Source organism: Zea mays, chromosome 4, assembly GCF_902167145.1.
Source record: "Zea mays cultivar B73 chromosome 4, Zm-B73-REFERENCE-NAM-5.0, whole genome shotgun sequence".
Lineage (NCBI taxonomy): Eukaryota > Viridiplantae > Streptophyta > Magnoliopsida > Poales > Poaceae > Zea > Zea mays.
The window spans coordinates 33,030,168-33,049,001 of record NC_050099.1 but is presented as its reverse complement, the minus strand read 5'-3'; the positions used below and the strand labels follow the sequence as shown (position 1 = coordinate 33,049,001).

The 18,834-nt window shown below is 41.4% G+C and overlaps 1 protein-coding gene across 1 annotated transcript; it reads left to right on the top strand.

Annotated features, from left to right (window-relative positions):
• Positions 1–1,080: 1,080 nt before the first annotated feature.
• Positions 1,081–18,358, top strand: LOC103653054 (uncharacterized). Its single transcript, XM_035967229.1, has 3 exons — positions 1,081–1,645; positions 3,376–10,035; positions 11,766–18,358. The coding sequence occupies exon 3, from the start codon at positions 17,571–17,573 to the stop codon at positions 18,156–18,158; it is 588 nt and encodes a 195-aa protein (XP_035823122.1). The 5' UTR covers positions 1,081–1,645; positions 3,376–10,035; positions 11,766–17,570; the 3' UTR covers positions 18,159–18,358.
• Positions 18,359–18,834: the final 476 nt, after the last annotated feature.

Here is an 18,834-nt window from a genome sequence, read left to right as displayed (position 1 = left end):
GATGCTCAATTTTAATCATCTCGCAAAAGTTCAAGTTTGGCGCCGTTTTCATTTCCATAATTTAAGTAAAAAAAAGGGGTTCATGAAGCTTTTGGATTATCGAATTTTCGTCACTGGCGAATTTTGAACTGTTCGGATCACGCGCGTAAGTGAATATCAAAATCAGAAAACTTCTGATTTTATGTAAAAATTTGGAGCCCCGCGCTGTCCGAAAAGAGTAATGCGCCAGCGCATTAATTGAATTGTTCTCTAAGTCGAGTGTTCGAGTAGTGAACGAAATTCGTCTAAATTCAACTAAATCAAACGTCGACTAAAATATCGAATTTGATCTCGTCTGGTTTAATCCGTCTACACCTCGCTCCCGTGACGATGCTGACATCGTCTCCGGAGGGATTTTCATTGCGATGTCGTGTTCGGCTCGCGTAGTTCAACATTTATTTATTTCATAAAGTGTCAAGTCTGGTGCCAGTTTAAAATTAATCGAATAAGGCCGATTGAAAACGTCATCTAAATATTTTGCTCTTATCTGAGCGGTTTTTACGAATTCTGTAGACACTAATAAGAGTAGGCTTTTTAAATAAAATGAACCTAAACTAAATGAAACGAGAACAACGGTTAGCCGAATCAGTTTCCTATTCCAGAGTCTGAGAAAAATAATATCGTAACCTAACAGCATTTTGATCCAATCTGTTTGTATCTTGCCCAACATTTTGATCCAATCTATTTGTATCTTGCCCAGATCCGAATCCCTAAACACGAATTGTTTAAAATTCTGCAGTATAAATTCCAATCAAGATAAATCATAGCCAGAGATTCAAACATGGAATAATTATTGCGCTAAAAATACATCGGAAAGAAGATTATATAATAATTAAGGAAAGAAAGAAAGTTCCAATCTTCTATCTCTGCCGTTATTTTTCCTAACTACGTATGCTGTCCCACTTCTGGTATTTTCCATTGTTCTTATCTCAGCCACGTATCCTTCTCCCTGATCCAAATCAAGCCAACGAAGGAAGCTTATCTCTTTCCTATGCACGTCATCTTCATCTATTCCACGTACGTTTCCTCTGGTCCATCCACGTTGCTGCTCCTTTCTTTATTCTGAGATGAGCGATCCCTGGAAGCATCTTCCGGGTGTGGCATTTATCTCCCCTCACACACGTTCTTTGCTTCGCTTCGGCACCGCACAGGCCCTGCTCCATCGTCACTTGTCCCTGCGCTGACGCTCGCTGTGGCTACCGGTGGTCGAGCTCCTCCCCTTGGCCGCGCTCTCCTTCGCTTGTGCCTTACCCATCGAGCTCCAGCGTTTGCCAGCTTAGAGCTCGCCCCTTGCGTGTCCCTCGTCTCCACGCATGCATCAGCTCCCTGCGCCCTCGCCTGCTGCTCTGGCTTGCCACTATTTCGGTCCTACCCCACCTTTCCGGTTACCAGCCGTCGTCGTGGACACGCCCCGACAGTACCACCAATTGATCGTCGACTCCTAAAACCTCACCAGCGTTCTCCTCGCCACGCCCTAGATTTAAGGAGAAATCCCCGAATTTGTAAAGGAGAAAGCGAAGTGAGCGCCGCCTACTAAGTGTTCGATGGAAGGTCCGAACCGGGAACCTCGACTTTCTCACGGATCTTCGGGTCGGTTTGTGAATTGGTGAGCCTGTTCGCTACTCTATTTAGTTAATTTGATCGTTGTATTGATTAAAGTTGTGGTCGATGATTTTCTTGTTTATAGCGCAAGCATATGGTGTGTCGACTTTCAGATTCATTGTTGTCCACATGTGCGATAGTTGGTGAATGAATATGTCAAAGGAGAGTAAATTCTTTAGGTATATGTGTAGTATGATTAAGACGAGTTCTTTTTGTGATGATATATTATGTGGAATATACTTGGGTGAATATGTATATGTATAGTGTAATTAAGTAGGTGATCTTAGCTTTAATTTATAATAAAGTACTAGAGAATTCTAAGTTTTAAGAACATGTGTGATTCTTGTTGTTTAATGCTGCATGACCAGTTTTACGTAAGCAACTAGTTTAGTAAAGTAAACCATGTTTTCTGTGAATGTGTTATATATAAAAGATGTAAATAACTTCTTCATCTTACTGGTATAAAAATATCATGGTCATAGGTCTAGTAGTTTGAGAGTTATGAATTTTCCAAGTCCAGTTTCAGAATCTGTCCAAATTCTGTACAGGTTTCGAAAATTGGATTGTTTGATTAAGTAAAACTGAGAATCAGCTCTTAGTAATTATAGGTGAATTGTAGTACTTTTCTTAAGGTTTCCAACAAATTTTGGATCACCCTTTTTGGTGGTCTAGAAGTCAGGTTATGGCTGTTTAAAATGTGATGTTTGAAGCTGTCAAAATCTGGACAGCAATGCTTGTTTGTATTAACTGACTTCGATACACATTGAATCGCCTTGAGATGATTATAAATGAATTGTAGACAATTCTACTAGCTTTCTAAAAAGTCTAGGATCACCTGATTTGGATTTCTGAAACTCCAGTTATGAATTTTTGAAGTGAAGAGCTGAATTCTATCCAAATCTGGACAGAATTAAAGTTTAGCACTGTTTGACCATTCTGTCGAATCATGTTGTGATGATAATATAAGAGTTATAGAGGACTTTCTAAGATTTCCAGAAAGTCTTAGTTTACTATTTTTGGATGCATATTTTGTAAGTTATGAGCAAAACTGTTGACTGCTGTACTGCTGTCCAAAATCTTCATGTGTTAAATTGATTGTTTGGAGTCATTCTTGTTTGGCTAGGTTGGATTAGTCAATTTTTTATTCTTAATTGATGAAGTGATGGCTTATTTTAGTAATTGTCATATTTAATATTTGTTGATTGAGTAAATGTCATAGATGGAGATTTACTTATGGTTCATTAGTGGTTTGTCATATTAATTCTATCAGGTCATGTCGTTTAAGTGTTCTCCATTACTAATAGAAAGTTAGTAAGGGATAGTATTGTGGATTTGTATATCTCTAGGCCTTCTCATGCTGGTACTTGAGTTTTTGTTTGGAGAGTAAGGTATCCAGGTAGTAATAGGTAGTAATGATCATGCAACTTAATTAACTAGTAATTCATTGATTACAATACGTGTGACTTGGGATTAGCTTTGTCTATGTCCCTATGCTTATGTAGTTGCAAATAAATGCTTGATCAAATGCCTTGTTGTCTAAAAATGATGTATTGCTTTCTTGATATTTGGTTAGGTCCATTTGACTAGAAGGCCATGAGTGATATTGAATTAAATGTATCTAGTAGTTACCCTCAAGGGTTGTAATGTTTGTTTTAAGTGTTATCCTCTTTAGTATAGATTATATATATTGTGTTTTTTATGCCCATGCTCATGTGCATTATGCATATCATTTAGGTACGTTAAGGGATCATGTGATATGGAGGACCAGAGCTGAGTCGACCACAATATGGTGTTAAGCGTGGGCTTCTTCGCAAGGGATACTTATGAATAAACTTGAAGATTTGCGTGATCGGATCAAGCGTCAGGATGTGAGATGATTGCCAAGTGGATGTCATCTAACAACACTAACGTAGTGTTATCCCAGGCAAGCCCCGGTGCATTTGCCACCTTCCTTGTATTACAAAATTTTATCACTTATATGCTGCATTAGGTAATAGGAGTTGAATGATTAAACACTTGATGCATTACCATCCTTGAAAGATTGATTATCATACCTTGTTACCTGTTTTATAAAAACTAGTAATGCTTATTTTTGCTTATAGATTAAGAAAAATGTTTTTGATCTATGACTCATGATTTTTAAAAAAGAAAAAGGGCTTGGGATGATGGAGACATCCTCCGCGGGGATGAATTCATCATTCAAGCAGGGTACCTCTGCCAGGTATCAAACTTTGAGAATTTGTTTAAAATGAGACCAGACGTTGAGCTGGACAGGTCGCCCGTCTGTGTCGATTAAGGACCGTACCGATTGTTGTCCTGCTGATCTAGGACCCTTTATCTGGCCACATACCTCGTCATGGGTAAGCTTGAACCCGGCTATTCCATACATGAAAAGACAATCGCGCACTGGGAGTGGAGAGATGGCGAGAGTGGCACGTACCCTCCTGGCAACCGACCGCCTATAAGGGGTGGTGTGCTCTCGGGTGGCGCAGACCTGTTCATGTGGTGGAGGATCCGTGGGAATGGTAGACATGTGCAAAAGAGTTAAGGGAAGCATATGTCGTGTGGTTGGAGATCCCCAGCTGGGTATTAATCGATTCGGATCGCCGAACTTCTCGGATATGAAGACTGGATCTTCGACCCTCATCGTAGATAACAAGTGAAACTAAAGCTGCTAAAATGAATCTAGTGTAGGACAAGCGAATGATCTAGATTAGGAAAATCTAGATTCAGGAAAATTACTTAACTGGTGAAGTAAAAGCTTGGCATAAGGATCCACTACTAGTAAGCTTTTCTGCAAAAATGAGTCTTTGAAATTTGATAAGCTTTACCTTGATTCCCAATAAACCAGCATACCCTTGAGAGTCTTTTCTTTAGTCGGGTAAGTCTTGCTGAGTAATTGCGTACTCAGGGTTTTATTCCCTGTTGTTTTTCAGGTTGTAATTTTGTTCTGTTGTGGATGGTGCTAAGTGCCGGTGGGCTCGGCCTTCTTATATAAGTATATCCCTTCTATAGTTTCTTTAATGAGGATTGTCACTTAAGCTAGCATGTATTTCAAATTTACAAATATTCTATAACATTTTAAAGTGTAATTCTTTTGAAACACTTTCTTTTGTAATCACTCCGATGAGGTATAATATCATCTTGATAAATTTGTAATCATTTTGTAATAAAGATTTTATTTCCGCTGCAAGTGTTTGTATGTGAGTTGTGTTTACTTAATCCTGCGATCTTGGCGGTAAGTGGTTTATCCGGGGTCCTTGGGACACTCGGACAGATCCTGTTAAGTTGTTTGACGCACATGCATAGCCGTTTGAGGTCCTTGGGACAAGGACAGGTGCATGTGGGCCCAATAGCTTGGGAGGTTCTGCCACAGCTGGTATCGGAGCAAGATTAAGTATATATGGTCACATACGTATTTTCAAAACAAAAGTTTTGATTTCGAAAAACCTATTTTCAACTAAACACATTGTTTGGCTTTGAAAACAATTTTGAAAAACTATAATGCTAGCGACATCCTCTGTTAATAAGCCCTAAACTAAGGACTATCAGGTGGCTTAGTTGAAAAACCACTAACCCACAACCGGGGGTATTGCATTCATGTGTATTGTTATTTTGAGGCTATTCAGTTCTGAATGGATCGACGCTCAGGTAAGGTGAGATGTGAGAGCGTGACCGAACAAACGTCGGTCTAGGGGAGAGTATAAAAAGCGCTTGATTATATACATGTTACACATATGTATATATGAAGGCTGCAAAGTGGAGTAATTACTTTTTGGGATTCAGTACCCCATGGAGGTGTATGGCCATACAGACATGGGAATACTGAAAAGTGTAATGTACCACAATGGGCTGTCCTGTGGTTAAAGTGTGGCAGCGGCGCCTATGCGTGGCTCGGCGCTTAATGAGGAGCTGGCCTCCATATAGAAATATATGGAGTATAAACTGTGATAAACTGTCATGTGTGAATTGCATCATTGGGAACAGGGCTGTGATGAAATTTTCTGCAGGTACACTAACTTTGAACTCGTATGTGTAGCTGACGACTAGCAATATATCGAGAGAGAACGTAGGTACGCCACCGATATAGAACGCTATTGCCCTATTAAGTTGGCAAAATTCGTGAGGACGAATAGGACGAGCATGCATCCTGATTGTTGCATTGTGTTTGTTGTTTGCGCACAAAAATGCTTCCCTCACCTTTATTCCAATAATTGGTAATTGTGAACGAACATGCTTTTCTCATCTTTATTCCGATAATAAATAATTGGAAACTTTATGAAGTATTACTGTTCTATAAGCAATTTCTGGCTTTGTTTGTTGTGTCCTTTAGACATGTCTTTATGTGGTTTGTGGTTCTTCTTAATTTGACCGCTAGTCCAACTTGTGTTTGTTATGGTATGTTTGTGTAAACTAAAAATCTGGCCATGTCCTCACCCAGGAGCCATGACCCGAATCGATGTTAATTCCTCGAAGTTTTTTCCCCAGTTTCCAAAAGTGGACGAGTCTGAATTTCTATCGTTACTTTAGGATCAAGCTTATCTAAATAGGTGTTTAAGTAATCTTCTCGTAGAAAATAAATTCACCGGTGCTTAAGATAAGGATCTCGAGTCTATGATCTTGACAATCCACTTGTAGCTCTCTTATGGTCATGTTTTCCTCGTAAGCTTCGACTTGTTCGGTTGGTGCAAACTGGTATCCCTATTCTAGTTTGCCTCTACTTGAGGATCACATTGTCGTTTTCTCAATCTAACCTAGGAAAGGAATGCCCAATAAATTTTCTTGAATTTAATGCCTTTGGTTTCCTCATATCTCTCGAAGGCATATTAATTTAATCTTCCGATCGTTTTTCCTGTGTATCTAATCAGACGCTCATCCTTGACCTTGAAATTGCTACGATGGGCATAGAAATATGTTTGGGGCTAAATTAACAGTCTCCCATCATACTCCTTTCATCAAGTTTAGGTTATGGCCATGCCTTGTTCGTTTCATCGGGCCATGATCTATTTGGCTCTCTACTTGTAACCGTTTTGACAGGCAGAGTCTTTTTGTATATTGTCATCCTGGCTCAGTCTATTGTGTCGCGTGAGATTTCTTATTGGTTATGTCTGGTAATGGTGTTATGACTAACACCGGTGGTGCCGTGACGAAACCGAGGGCCTTCTGTGTGTGCGCACACATGGATGTGCTGCTCGGCACGCGCTGGTATCACAGTTAGTAGTTGTAATCCATTATGAGACTATGTCAATGCGTTATCTTGGCACAATCTGTTTTTTTCTACGTGGGATTCATTATTGGTGCCAGTTCGGTGATGGTGTCATGGTTAATGACTTATGGTGCCGCAGCGAAACTGAGAGCCTCCTGTGAATGCGCACACATGACTGTGCTACTCGTCGGATGCTGGTATCAAGGTCTCTGGTCATGATCCATTATAGAACTACCCTAATATGTTATCTTTCGTATATCTTTTCCTTGAAATAATTTCTATGTTGTTTGTCGAGTGATCAAGCAACATCTATCATCTCTGTTGGATCAAAAGGGCATACCCCTTTAATGTGTGGTCTCTTGTCCCTTTACTTTGATGGTGACTACTCATACAAGTTCCCTTTGCATCCTTTGTTGCAAAGGTGAAGCCTTGAAGCTTTTTAGTGCTGGAAGACAACTAATTAGTTCTCAAAATGAAGATTGATTTTTCCCTGCTGTTGTGATGCAGGAGTTTGTTCATTTGCTCTCTCGTTTAATCCCTGTATTTCCTAACCAAGTCAATTCATCTCGCATGGAAGAAATGGATGAAAAACCTGACCAAATGGATTCCTGCCCAAATGCATGATCAACTGTTAATAAGAGTGAACTCTCAACCCTTGGCTTACCGGTGGTACTGAGAGGACCTGCTCAATATCAAAAGTAGTTCAACAAGTTGGTTTTACTAACTTGTAACTGCCCTATGAACAAAGGTTGAGTTTAGAGATCGTTTTGTCGAGTTGGCTAAACTCACTTTGGTTCAACCCATCCTAAGAAAGTTCTTACCAAGATCAAGTTAAAATCGACTGATAGTCACCTAATTATCGCTCTAGTCGTGCCTTGATCGCCTCACGTGTGCTTTTCCAGCATATGTGATCAGGTCGAGTCATGCTTAGTGCTCAAAAAAGTGGGTTGATTGTGAAGCCAACAGTTGTTGAAAATCTTCACTGATGTTTCCTTGAGTCTCCATTAGCATCATTGGACTTGGATTTTCTGGCTAACACGAGTTAACTGTGATGTTATTCGACATTCACACCCGTCCCGTGTGCTATAAACTTACCGTGATCACTTGTTGGTAAACCTCTTTCTATGTGTTTTACCCAAGAGGTTGCATCTGATTCTACTTGGGTAAAATCGCGTATTTACCGCTCGCCCAACAGACTTAGATAGTACAGTGTCATCAGAAAAAGCAAATTGCACACATGGAACCTTATGTGTTCCTCTAGCAGACATCGTCTCTATTGGTGGACATTCTAAATGAGCCTAAGGCGATACATGTTATATCCACTAGAGAAACCACATCCTGAGACACTCGCTCTCGCTCAGGACTGTCTCATGATTATCGTTGATATGGATATGGGTTACATGCTTCTCTATTCTCAGAAGTCTTTCGCTCCGAATCTCGGGACGAGATTCTTTTAAGGGGGGAGGGCTGTAACATCTCAGGTGTTTATATTCTGCTCGACAACGAGTATGGATTTAAGCACGTAATATCAGTGGATAAAACAGATGCTCAATTTTAATCATCTCGCAAAAGTTCAAGTTTGGCGCCGTTTTCATTTTCATAATTTAAGTAAAAAAAGGGGGTTCATGAAGCTTTTGGATTATCGAATTTTCGTCACTGGCGAATTTTGAACTGTTCAGATCACGCGCGTAAGTGAATATCAAAATCAGAAAACTTCTGATTTTATGTAAAAATTTGGAGCCCCGCGCTGTCCGAAAAGAGTAATGCGCTAGCGCATTAATTGAATTGTTCTCTAAGTCGAGTGTTCGAGTAGTGAACGAAATTCGTCTAAATTCAACTAAATCAAACGTCGACTAAAATATCGAATTTGATCTCGTCTGGTTTAATCCGTCTACACCTCGCTCCCGTGACGATGCTGACATCGTCTCCGGAGGGATTTTCATTGCGATGTCGTGTTCGGCTCGCGTAGTTCAACATTTATTTATTTCATATAGTGTCAAGTCTGGTGCCAGTTTAAAATTAATCGAATAAGGCCGATTGAAAACGTCATCTAAATATTTTGCTCTTATCTGAGCGGTTTTTACGAATTCTGTAGACACTAATAAGAGTAGGCTTTTTAAATAAAATGAACCTAAACTAAATGAAACGAGAACAACGGTTAGCTGAATCAGTTTCCTATTCCAGAGTCTGAGAAAAATAATATCGTAACCTAACAACATTTTGATCCAATCTGTTTGTATCTTGCCCAACATTTTGATCTAATCTATTTGTATCTTGCCCAGATCCGAATCCCTAAACACGAATTGTTTAAAATTCTGCAGTATAAATTCCAATCAAGATAAATCATAGCCAGAGATTCAAACATGGAATAATTATTGCGCTAAAAATACATCGGAAAGAAGATTATATAATAATTAAGGAAAGAAAGAAAGTTCCAATCTTCTATCTCTGCCGTTATTTTTCCTAACTACGTATGCTGTCCCACTTCTGGTATTTTCCATTGTTCTTATCTCAGCCACGTATCCTTCTCCCTGATCCAAATCAAGCCAACGAAGGAAGCTTATCTCTTTCCTATGCACGTCATCTTCATCTATTCCACGTACGTTTCCTCTGGTCCATCCACGTTGCTGCTCCTTTCTTTATTCTGAGATGAGCGATCCCTGGAAGCATCTTCCGGGTGTGGCATTTATCTCCCCTCACACACGTTCTTTGCTTCGCTTCGGCACCGCACAGGCCCTGCTCCATCGTCACTTGTCCCTGCGCTGACGCTCGCTGTGGCTACCGGTGGTCGAGCTCCTCCCCTTGGCCGCGCTCTCCTTCGCTTGTGCCTTACCCATCGAGCTCCAGCGTTTGCCAGCTTAGAGCTCGCCCCTTGCGTGTCCCTCGTCTCCACGCATGCATCAGCTCCCTGCGCCCTCGCCTGCTGCTCTGGCTTGCCACTATTTCGGTCCTACCCCACCTTTCCGGTTACCGGCCGTCGTCGTGGACACGCCCCGACAGTACCACCAATTGATCGTCGACTCCTAAAACCTCACCAGCGTTCTCCTCGCCACGCCCTAGATTTAAGGAGAAATCCCCGGATTTGTAAAGGAGAAAGCGAAGTGAGCGCCGCCTACTAAGTGTTCGATGGAAGGTCCGAACCGGGAACCTCGACTTTCTCACGGATCTTCGGGTCGGTTTGTGAATTGGTGAGCCTGTTCGCTACTCTATTTAGTTAATTTGATCGTTGTATTGATTAAAGTTGTGGTCGATGATTTTCTTGTTTATAGCGCAAGCATATGGTGTGTCGACTTTCAGATTCATTGTTGTCCACATGTGCGATAGTTGGTGAATGAATATGTCAAAGGAGAGTAAATTCTTTAGGTATATGTGTAGTATGATTAAGACGAGTTCTTTTTGTGATGATATATTATGTGGAATATACTTGGGTGAATATGTATATGTATAGTGTAATTAAGTAGGTGATCTTAGCTTTAATTTATAATAAAGTACTAGAGAATTCTAAGTTTTAAGAACATGTGTGATTCTTGCTGTTTAATGCTGCATGACCAGTTTTACGTAAGTAGCTAGTTTAGTAAAGTAAACCATGTTTTCTGTGAATGTGTTATATATAAAAGATGTAGATAACTTCTTCATCTTACTGGTATAAAAATATCATGGTCATAGGTCTAGTAGTTTGAGAGTTATGAATTTTCCAAGTCCAGTTTCAGAATCTGTCCAAATTCTGTACAGGTTTCGAAAATTGGATTGTTTGATTAAGTAAAACTGAGAATCAGCTCTTAGTAATTATAGGAGAATTGTAGTACTTTTCTTAAGGTTTCCAACAAATTTTGGATCACCCTTTTTGGTGGTCTAGAAGTCAGGTTATGGCTGTTTAAATTGTGATGTTTGAAGCTGTCAAAATCTGGACAGCAATGCTTGTTTGTATTAACTGACTTCGATACACATTGAATCACCTTGAGATGATTATAAATGAATTGTAGACAATTCTACTAGCTTTCTAAAAAGTCTAGGATCACCTGATTTGGATTTCTGAAACTCCAGTTATGAATTTTTGAAGTGAAGAGCTGAATTCTATCCAAATCTGGACAGAATTAAAGTTTAGCACTGTTTGACCATTCTGTCGAATCATGTTGTGATGATAATATAAGAGTTATAGAGGACTTTCTAAGATTTCCAGAAAGTCTTAGTTTACTATTTTTGGATGCATATTTTGTAAGTTATGAGCAAAACTGTTGACTGCTGTACTGCTGTCCAAAATCTTCATGTGTTAAATTGATTGTTTGGAGTCATTCTTGTTTGGCTAGGTTGGATTAGTCAATTTTTTATTCTTAATTGATGAAGTGATGGCTTATTTTAGTAATTTTCATATTTAATATTTGTTGATTGAGTAAATGTCATAGATGGAGATTTACTTATGGTTCATTAGTGGTTTGTCATATTAATTCTATCAGGTCATGTCGTTTAAGTGTTCTCCATTACTAATAGAAAGTTAGTAAGGGACAGTATTGTGGATTTGTATATCTCTAGGCCTTCTCATGCTGGTACTTGAGTTTTTGTTTGGAGAGTAAGGTATCCAGGTAGTAATAGGTAGTAATGATCATGCAACTTAATTAACTAGTAATTCATTGATTACAATACGTGTGACTTGGGATTAGCTTTGTCTATGTCCCTATGCTTACGTAGTTGCAAATAAATGCTTGATCAAATGCCTTGTTGTCTAAAAATGATGTATTGCTTTCTTGATATTTGGTTAGGTCCATTTGACTAGAAGGCCATGAGTGATATAGAATTAAATGTATCTAGTAGTTACCCTCAAGGGTTGTAATGTTTGTTTTAAGTGTTATCCTCTTTAGTATAGATTATATATATTGTGTTTTTTATGCCCATGCTCATGTGCATTATGCATATCATTTAGGTACGTTAAGGGATCATGTGATATGGAGGACCAGAGCTGAGTCGACCACAATATGGTGTTAAGCGTGGGCTTCTTCGCAAGGGATACTTATGAATAAACTTGAAGATTTGCGTGATCGGATCAAGCGTCAGGATGTGAGATGATTGCCAAGTGGACGTCATCTAACAACACTAACGTAGTGTTATCCCAGGCAAGCCCCGGTGCATTTGCCACCTTCCTTGTATTACAAAATTTTATCACTTATATGCTGCATTAGGTAATAGGAGTTGAATGATTAAACACTTGATGCATTACCATCCTTGAAAGATTGATTATCATACCTTGTTACCTGTTTTATAAAAACTAGTAATGCTTAGTTATGCTTATAGATTAAGAAAAATGTTTTTGATCTATGACTCATGATTTTTAAAAAAGAAAAAGGGCTTGGGATGATGGAGACATCCTCCGCGGGGATGAATTCATCATTCAAGCAGGGTACCTCTGCCAGGTATCAAACTTTGAGAATTTGTTTAAAATGAGACCAGACATTGAGCTGGACAGGTCGCCCGTCTGTGTCGATTAAGGACCGTACCGATTGTTGGCCTGCTGATCTAGGACCCTTTATCTGGCCACATACCTCGTCATGGGTAAGCTTGAACCCGGCTATTCCATACATGAAAAGACAATCGCGCACTGGGAGTGGAGAGATGGCGAGAGTGGCACGTACCCTCCTGGCAACCGACCGCCTATAAGGGGTGGTGTGCTCTCGGGTGGCGCGGACCTGTTCATGTGGTGGAGGATCCGTGGGAATGGTAGACATGTGCAAAAGAGTTAAGGGAAGCATATGTCGTGTGGTTGGAGATCCCCAGCTGGGTATTAATCGATTCGGATCGCTGAACTTCTCGGATATGAAGACTGGATCTTCGACCCTCATCGTAGATAACAAGTGAAACTAAAGCTGCTAAAATGAATCTAGTGTAGGACAAGCGAATAATCTAGATTAGGAAAATCTAGATTCAGGAAAATTACTTAACTGGTGAAGTAAAAGCTTGGCATAAGGATCCACTACTAGTAAGCTTTTCTGCAAAAACGAGTCTTTGAAATTTGATAAGCTTTACCTTGATTCCCAATAAACCAGCATACCCTTGAGAGTCTTTTCTTTAGTCGGGTAAGTCTTGCTGAGTAATTGCGTACTCAGGGTTTTATTCCCTGTTGTTTTTCAGGTTGTAATTTTGTTCTGTTGTGGATGGTGCTAAGTGCCGGTGGGCTCGGCCTTCTTATATAAGTATATCCCTTCTATAGTTTCTTTAATGAGGATTGTCACTTAAGCTAGCATGTATTTCAAATTTACAAATATTATATAACATTTTAAAGTGTAATTCTTTTGAAACACTTTCTTTTGTAATCACTCCGATGAGGTATAATATCATCTTGATAAATTTGTAATCATTTTGTAATAAAGATTTTATTTCCGCTGCAAGTGTTTGTATGTGAGTTGTGTTTACTTAATCCTGCGATCTTGGCGGTAAGTGGTTTATCCGGGGTCCTTGGGACACTCGGACAGATCCTGTTAAGTTGTTTGACGCACATGCATAGCCGTTTGAGGTCCTTGGGACAAGGACAGGTGCATGTGGGCCCAATAGCTTGGGAGGTTCTGCCACAAATCCGAAGCTCTTGCTCATCTCCCGACAGACAGAAATCTCCTTGCTGTCAGGGAGACAATACAGGAAGTCTTCTTCTCCACTGCCGTTGAATATTAACTCCCCCTTTGGATACTTCAGTTTTTGGGCGTAAAGCTGGGCCTCTTGCTTTTCTTTTACTGATAATTTTTTCCCCGAAGCATGTCGAACAATATAATCAAGGACTTTGGGGGATGCTTCGGGGGCAACAGCACTGATTTCTTCAACAAGAATTGGCTCCGTCATTTTTTCTTCCTCGGTTTCCAAGGATTTTACCTTCGTGGGCTCTGAGGGCCCAGCTTCAGCCTCAGTTTCTTGCTCTGGAGCCTTAGTATCAAAAATCTCAGTTTTCGCTTCGGAAGTTTCAACAGTCTTCTTCGGAGTTGTGCTTGAGGACTTAATTGTCTCCAGAACATCTAGCACATTGGCCATTCTTTTTCTTTTCGGAGTTACCGCTGGCCTCTTTTGGTTTTTTATTGTCTCAACATTTGCTGAAGGACTTAAAACTTCTGATATTTTTGATCCCTCGGTTGATCCTTTTGCTTCTTCCATTTTTTCTGTCGATGGCGCTTCGGCCATCTCTTTGGTTTCTGATAACAAAATCTTTGGTTCTTCCAATTCTGTTCTTGTTGGCGCTTCGGCCATTTCTGCAATTTCTGGCAGCAAGGTTGGCTGTTCAGCCTCGGTGGCCGAAGAGGTCTCTCTGGTGAACTCAGGCACCGAGGCTGGTTCAATATAGCGTGGCCGATGTGTGAGGACCTTTATCCTTTTTCTTTTCGGTGCTGGCTCACTAGGAGCAGCTGCAGCTTCTTCTTTCGCAGAGGTCGTGCCTTTTCTTTTCTGCCCTCGAATGGGATAACGATAGTCAGGGTAGACGAACCCGATTGCTCAAACACTCGGTTCAGTCTTTTCTTTTTCCGGCCTCCGAAGGCTGCTGACAATGCAGTATCTTCGGCCTTCGAGTAAGCCCCAAGTAGTTCATCACTTAAATTTTCAATGCTTTTTAGCCAGTCATCATCTGACTCAACGAATTTATCTCCGAACTTGAAAGTATACTTCAGCCTGATAAGTCCACCTTCGTCAGCCTCCTTTATGGTCTCTTGCGGCATTTCCCATTTTTCCGTGAGCGGCCATACTCTGAAGGCAATATGCTCTTGGACCAAATCTCTCGTTCCAATAAAAGAACAAATAACTCCGAAGGCTCTCTGGCATTCTTCGGCAGCTTCATTCATTTCAACCTTCGGCCTCCGCAGGCTGAAGCTTTGCCAAATAGGGCGCATAATTATACCTTTAATATTTTCCCGTGTTTTCAGGTCATTCTTCACATAAAACCATTCTGTCATCCAGTCGCCGGGCCATCTCTTCCGAAAGGTTGGCACGGGACAGCTTGACCCAGACCGAGAAACGAAACTGTAGCAGCCAAAATTATTGTGATACTGTTCCTTACCCCAAGGTTTTGTCTCGTATGATAATTCGTGTATGTTGCAGAAACTTTTTGCATCAGGTTCCAGACCTTAGCTTCTCACGGCCCACACGAAGATATTCAGCCTTATGATTGCTTCGGGGGTAAGTTGGTGAAGATAGACTTCAAATATTTTCAGCACCTCTACGACAAAGTTGCTCAGGGGAAATCGAAGTCCAGCTTTCAAAAAGCTTCGGTACACTACAACTTCATTTTCTTCAGGGTTCGGACAAGTCTTTTCTCCTTCGTCGGCCCTCATAACGGACAAGTCCCAGAAATATCTTCCTCTCATGTTGACAAGATGATTTTCTTTGATACTTGATTTGCCGAAAACCGCATGGCTTGGTCGCCAAGGGCGATCTTCGGAGTCTTCACCACCACTATCCACATCATAACTGTCGCTGTCATCAGTATCTTCAGACAAACCTTCTAAAATCTCTTTGGTGATTTTTTTCTGTATTGGTCTTCGACATTGCTATAAGAAACCCCAGATTCTTCTCTTCAGAGAGACTCAGCTTCATCTCAGCAGCAGCCTTCTTATCTTCAGACATCTTCGAAAACACTAAAAAACTGTTTTCAACGCCGAAGCTTCAAAACTTAAAAAGCTAAGCAAATCTTGGTGCGCAAGAGCTAAAAATTGAGTGAGCGAGAGCAGATGGCAAAAAAGCGTACCAAATGAGCTCACGGTATGCCCTTATTTATACGCCCAGTGCGTTGAAAATTGAAAGACCCCGCCTGTCAGTGAATGTTGCTATTCTAGCAAAGGGAAGGTGTTTTTTCGGACCTTCGGCTTAAAACCTTCGTCCATGTCGCAATCTAAATTTATTATTTTAACAAATTAATATTGCGAGGGGCTACTGTTGGGGGCCTTCGGCTTCCGAAGGTCCTCAAAAACAGGATTTAACAGTGTTTCTGGAGTATAATGTGTGAACAGGTATCTTCAGACTCGAGTCGATATCACAGTAGGAGAAGCCCAAAATAATACGAAGGTTGATACAACGCCGAAGATGTGAGCGGGAAAGCTTCGGCGTGGTAGCAGAAAAGGAAACCGACTTAAAGATGAAAAGGCTATTCAGACCTCGGTGGATTACTATAGAATTACTACCAAATGTAAAGGGCATGAATGTAATTTTATATGGGCTGTGTCCCGTGCCTATAAATAGGTAAACAGTACCCCCGTACTGTTCACGCTGACTTGGCATTTGCTTTTGCGTCACACTTGTACTTTCATCTCCTTCCAAGCCGAAGGTACATTTGTAATTTGATGTCATTTCTATTTCTTCATAATAATAATGCAAAAATAAGTTGATAATAATATATAATTGTCTATGTTATCCTTCATATTTCATATAGTTCATTCTCCATCATCGTATGTTGTGTTTATGAAGGTGCGCCCTTCATAACCTTCGTCCGAAAATCATTATATCCTAAGGGAAATAATGCTTCGAAGGACGAAGGACTTTACCGTTTAACATTTTCTGTGTTGCCTTGTTCTTAACTCATAGCATTTGAGAACAAGTCCCCAACAAACTCCACTCGGTATAGGAGTGTTGTGGAAGCACTCTAGTATCTATCGCTCACTCAACTAGATATTTCGTTCTCGGTAAATCGTGTTTGTCAATATATGGTTGTCCCTACTTCAGTGCATTGGACTGTAGTTAAACGTATTCTTCGTTATCTCCGGGACAAATTGATTATAGCTTGCATTTTATTAAGACCGGAATACTGGATCATTGCTATTTAGCGCCTTTTCAATGCAGATTGAGCTGGTAATTTGGATGATTGACGTGGGGCAACCTAATCTCAGGGGTGCCGAAGTTGATGTGAAGAGGCCGGCACCGCCCTGGTTCGGACGGAAGTTGACTGATTCACAGAAGAAGAAAGGTTCAGCTGACTGCTGCTGCACTGCGTCTCTCTCACACACACAAAAATGCTTGTCTGATTTTCATGCACTGTTGGTCATACTCATACAGTTATTACTCAATTTTATTCACCTTGCTGCTGTCATGCACAGATTCTAGAATCGTACAGAAACAAATTTCCCTATGGCTTGTTGAAACCGATTTGGTATAAGTCACTGAACTTTTGTGTTCAAGCAGAGCAAACTACACGTCTTAATGGAGTTGATAAAAAGAATGTTTCCTTCGTTAAGCCGACTGTACCGAAAGCCATAACTGCTCCCACTATGGGCTGACAGTTTTTGTGGTTGGAGTGATCCATGGTCCAGCTCATGATATCAGCCATCGTTCTCAGCTTACTCAAGCGGCTTGTAACTCTTAATTGAGCCGATAAAAAAGGACATTTTTCCTTCATTAAACCCTGCTTTAATTAGTTTGTGACTTAAGCACGAGAGTGACCTGACCTGCAAAGTCCTTGCCTTCAGTGTCATCTTTCTCTAGGATCAGCTCATCTACCACAGACCAAAGTTGGCTCCTGCCCTGCCCACACGCCAGACAGAGAGATATCAGATATGCATCAGCATTACACGCACAAAAGCAGAGACAGGTGGTTAAAAATTAGTTGGAACAATATGAGCACGGATCCATATATATAGATGCCAGGGAACTTGTTAGGCCTGCATCGCCATTTGCAACGAGCAGTCTGACGGTACTTAGAACAACAGCAGAACAAAAGAAGTATATTCAGATATATATATATCTCGGTAGAAGTGTAGCAGAGGTGACCATGAGCTACTGGGGAAGCCCAGGCGGGGCGCCGTCGTGGGCGGCGAGCCGGGGGCCGTCGCCGGTGGTGCCGCTGCTCGTGGTGGCGGCGCTGGGATGGGTCATCTGCCAAGAGACCCTGATGGGGTGGTACGAGCAGGTGACGGAGGTGCAGGAGACGGTGGCGGACAACGCCGTGCTCCTGGTCCTCGGCGCCGGGGTGCTGCTGCTGGCCCTGGCCGTGGCCGGCAACCGGAGCGAGGTGGTGCTAGTGCCGGCGGCGCTGGTGCTGGTCATGTTCCTCATCCAGAACATCGTGCTCGCCGCTCTCCTGCTGCTGGTCGTGGTCTACTTCGCCGGAATATACTACTACAGGCCGGACAGAGGGTACGGGTACGGGTACGGCGGTGGTTTTGGCGGCGGCGAGTGGGGCAGCGGCGCGGGCACCGGGCTGGGGTTGTACATGCTGCTGCTACTGTGCCTGCTACTGTGCGCCATGTTCTCCGACAGCGGCGGCAGCTGGTGGATCCCAGCCGTGCTGCTGGTCGCGTGCGTGCTCTGCCTCAATCTCTTCTCCGGCGGCAAAGTCTGGGGATATGGGTACTCCTGAGTTCTGGGCATGCTTTTTCCAGGGCAGAAAGAAGTATATGGCCATCACTGTGCTCGCATAATGTATAATTAACTAAACTTGTAATTTTAACTTTGCCAAACATACCTAGTACTGTTGTTTTGCATGCTTGGATTTGTCTCAGATACAAACTGGTTTGCAAAATGCAAAGCGGTGTTATATACTATATAGTATCAGACATATATCATAATTTAGAAGACTATAAAGTCTTCACGGATGGATGGATAACATTGGTAATCAGTTACATAAACAGGTACATATGGGATCAAATGACCTATTTCTCATGGCCAAATGGCATAAAGCTCAGGCTGCTCAGCTGACAATAGGCCCTTGGCAACTATTAAGGGACTTTACGAAGTGGCAGCCTCCTCCTTAAGCTGCTTCACATTGGTGATGTAGTCGCTCATTGCTTCACCTTGGTGAACTTGAATTTATCATTCATCAGCATCTAGGTGCAGAAAACTGCATCAGCAAGCAGATGTTGTAGGATAGAGCATCGAAAACTATATTGCAGCATTGGTTGAACCCCAAGAGGTTGGTCACCATCTGATACATCCCTACCCCATTATTACTGAACTTCAGTTGTGAGGGACCTTTCCCTGCCGTTACCTAGGATTTCAGCTCCACAACCGTTCACTCCAAAAAATTTATGTCCAAC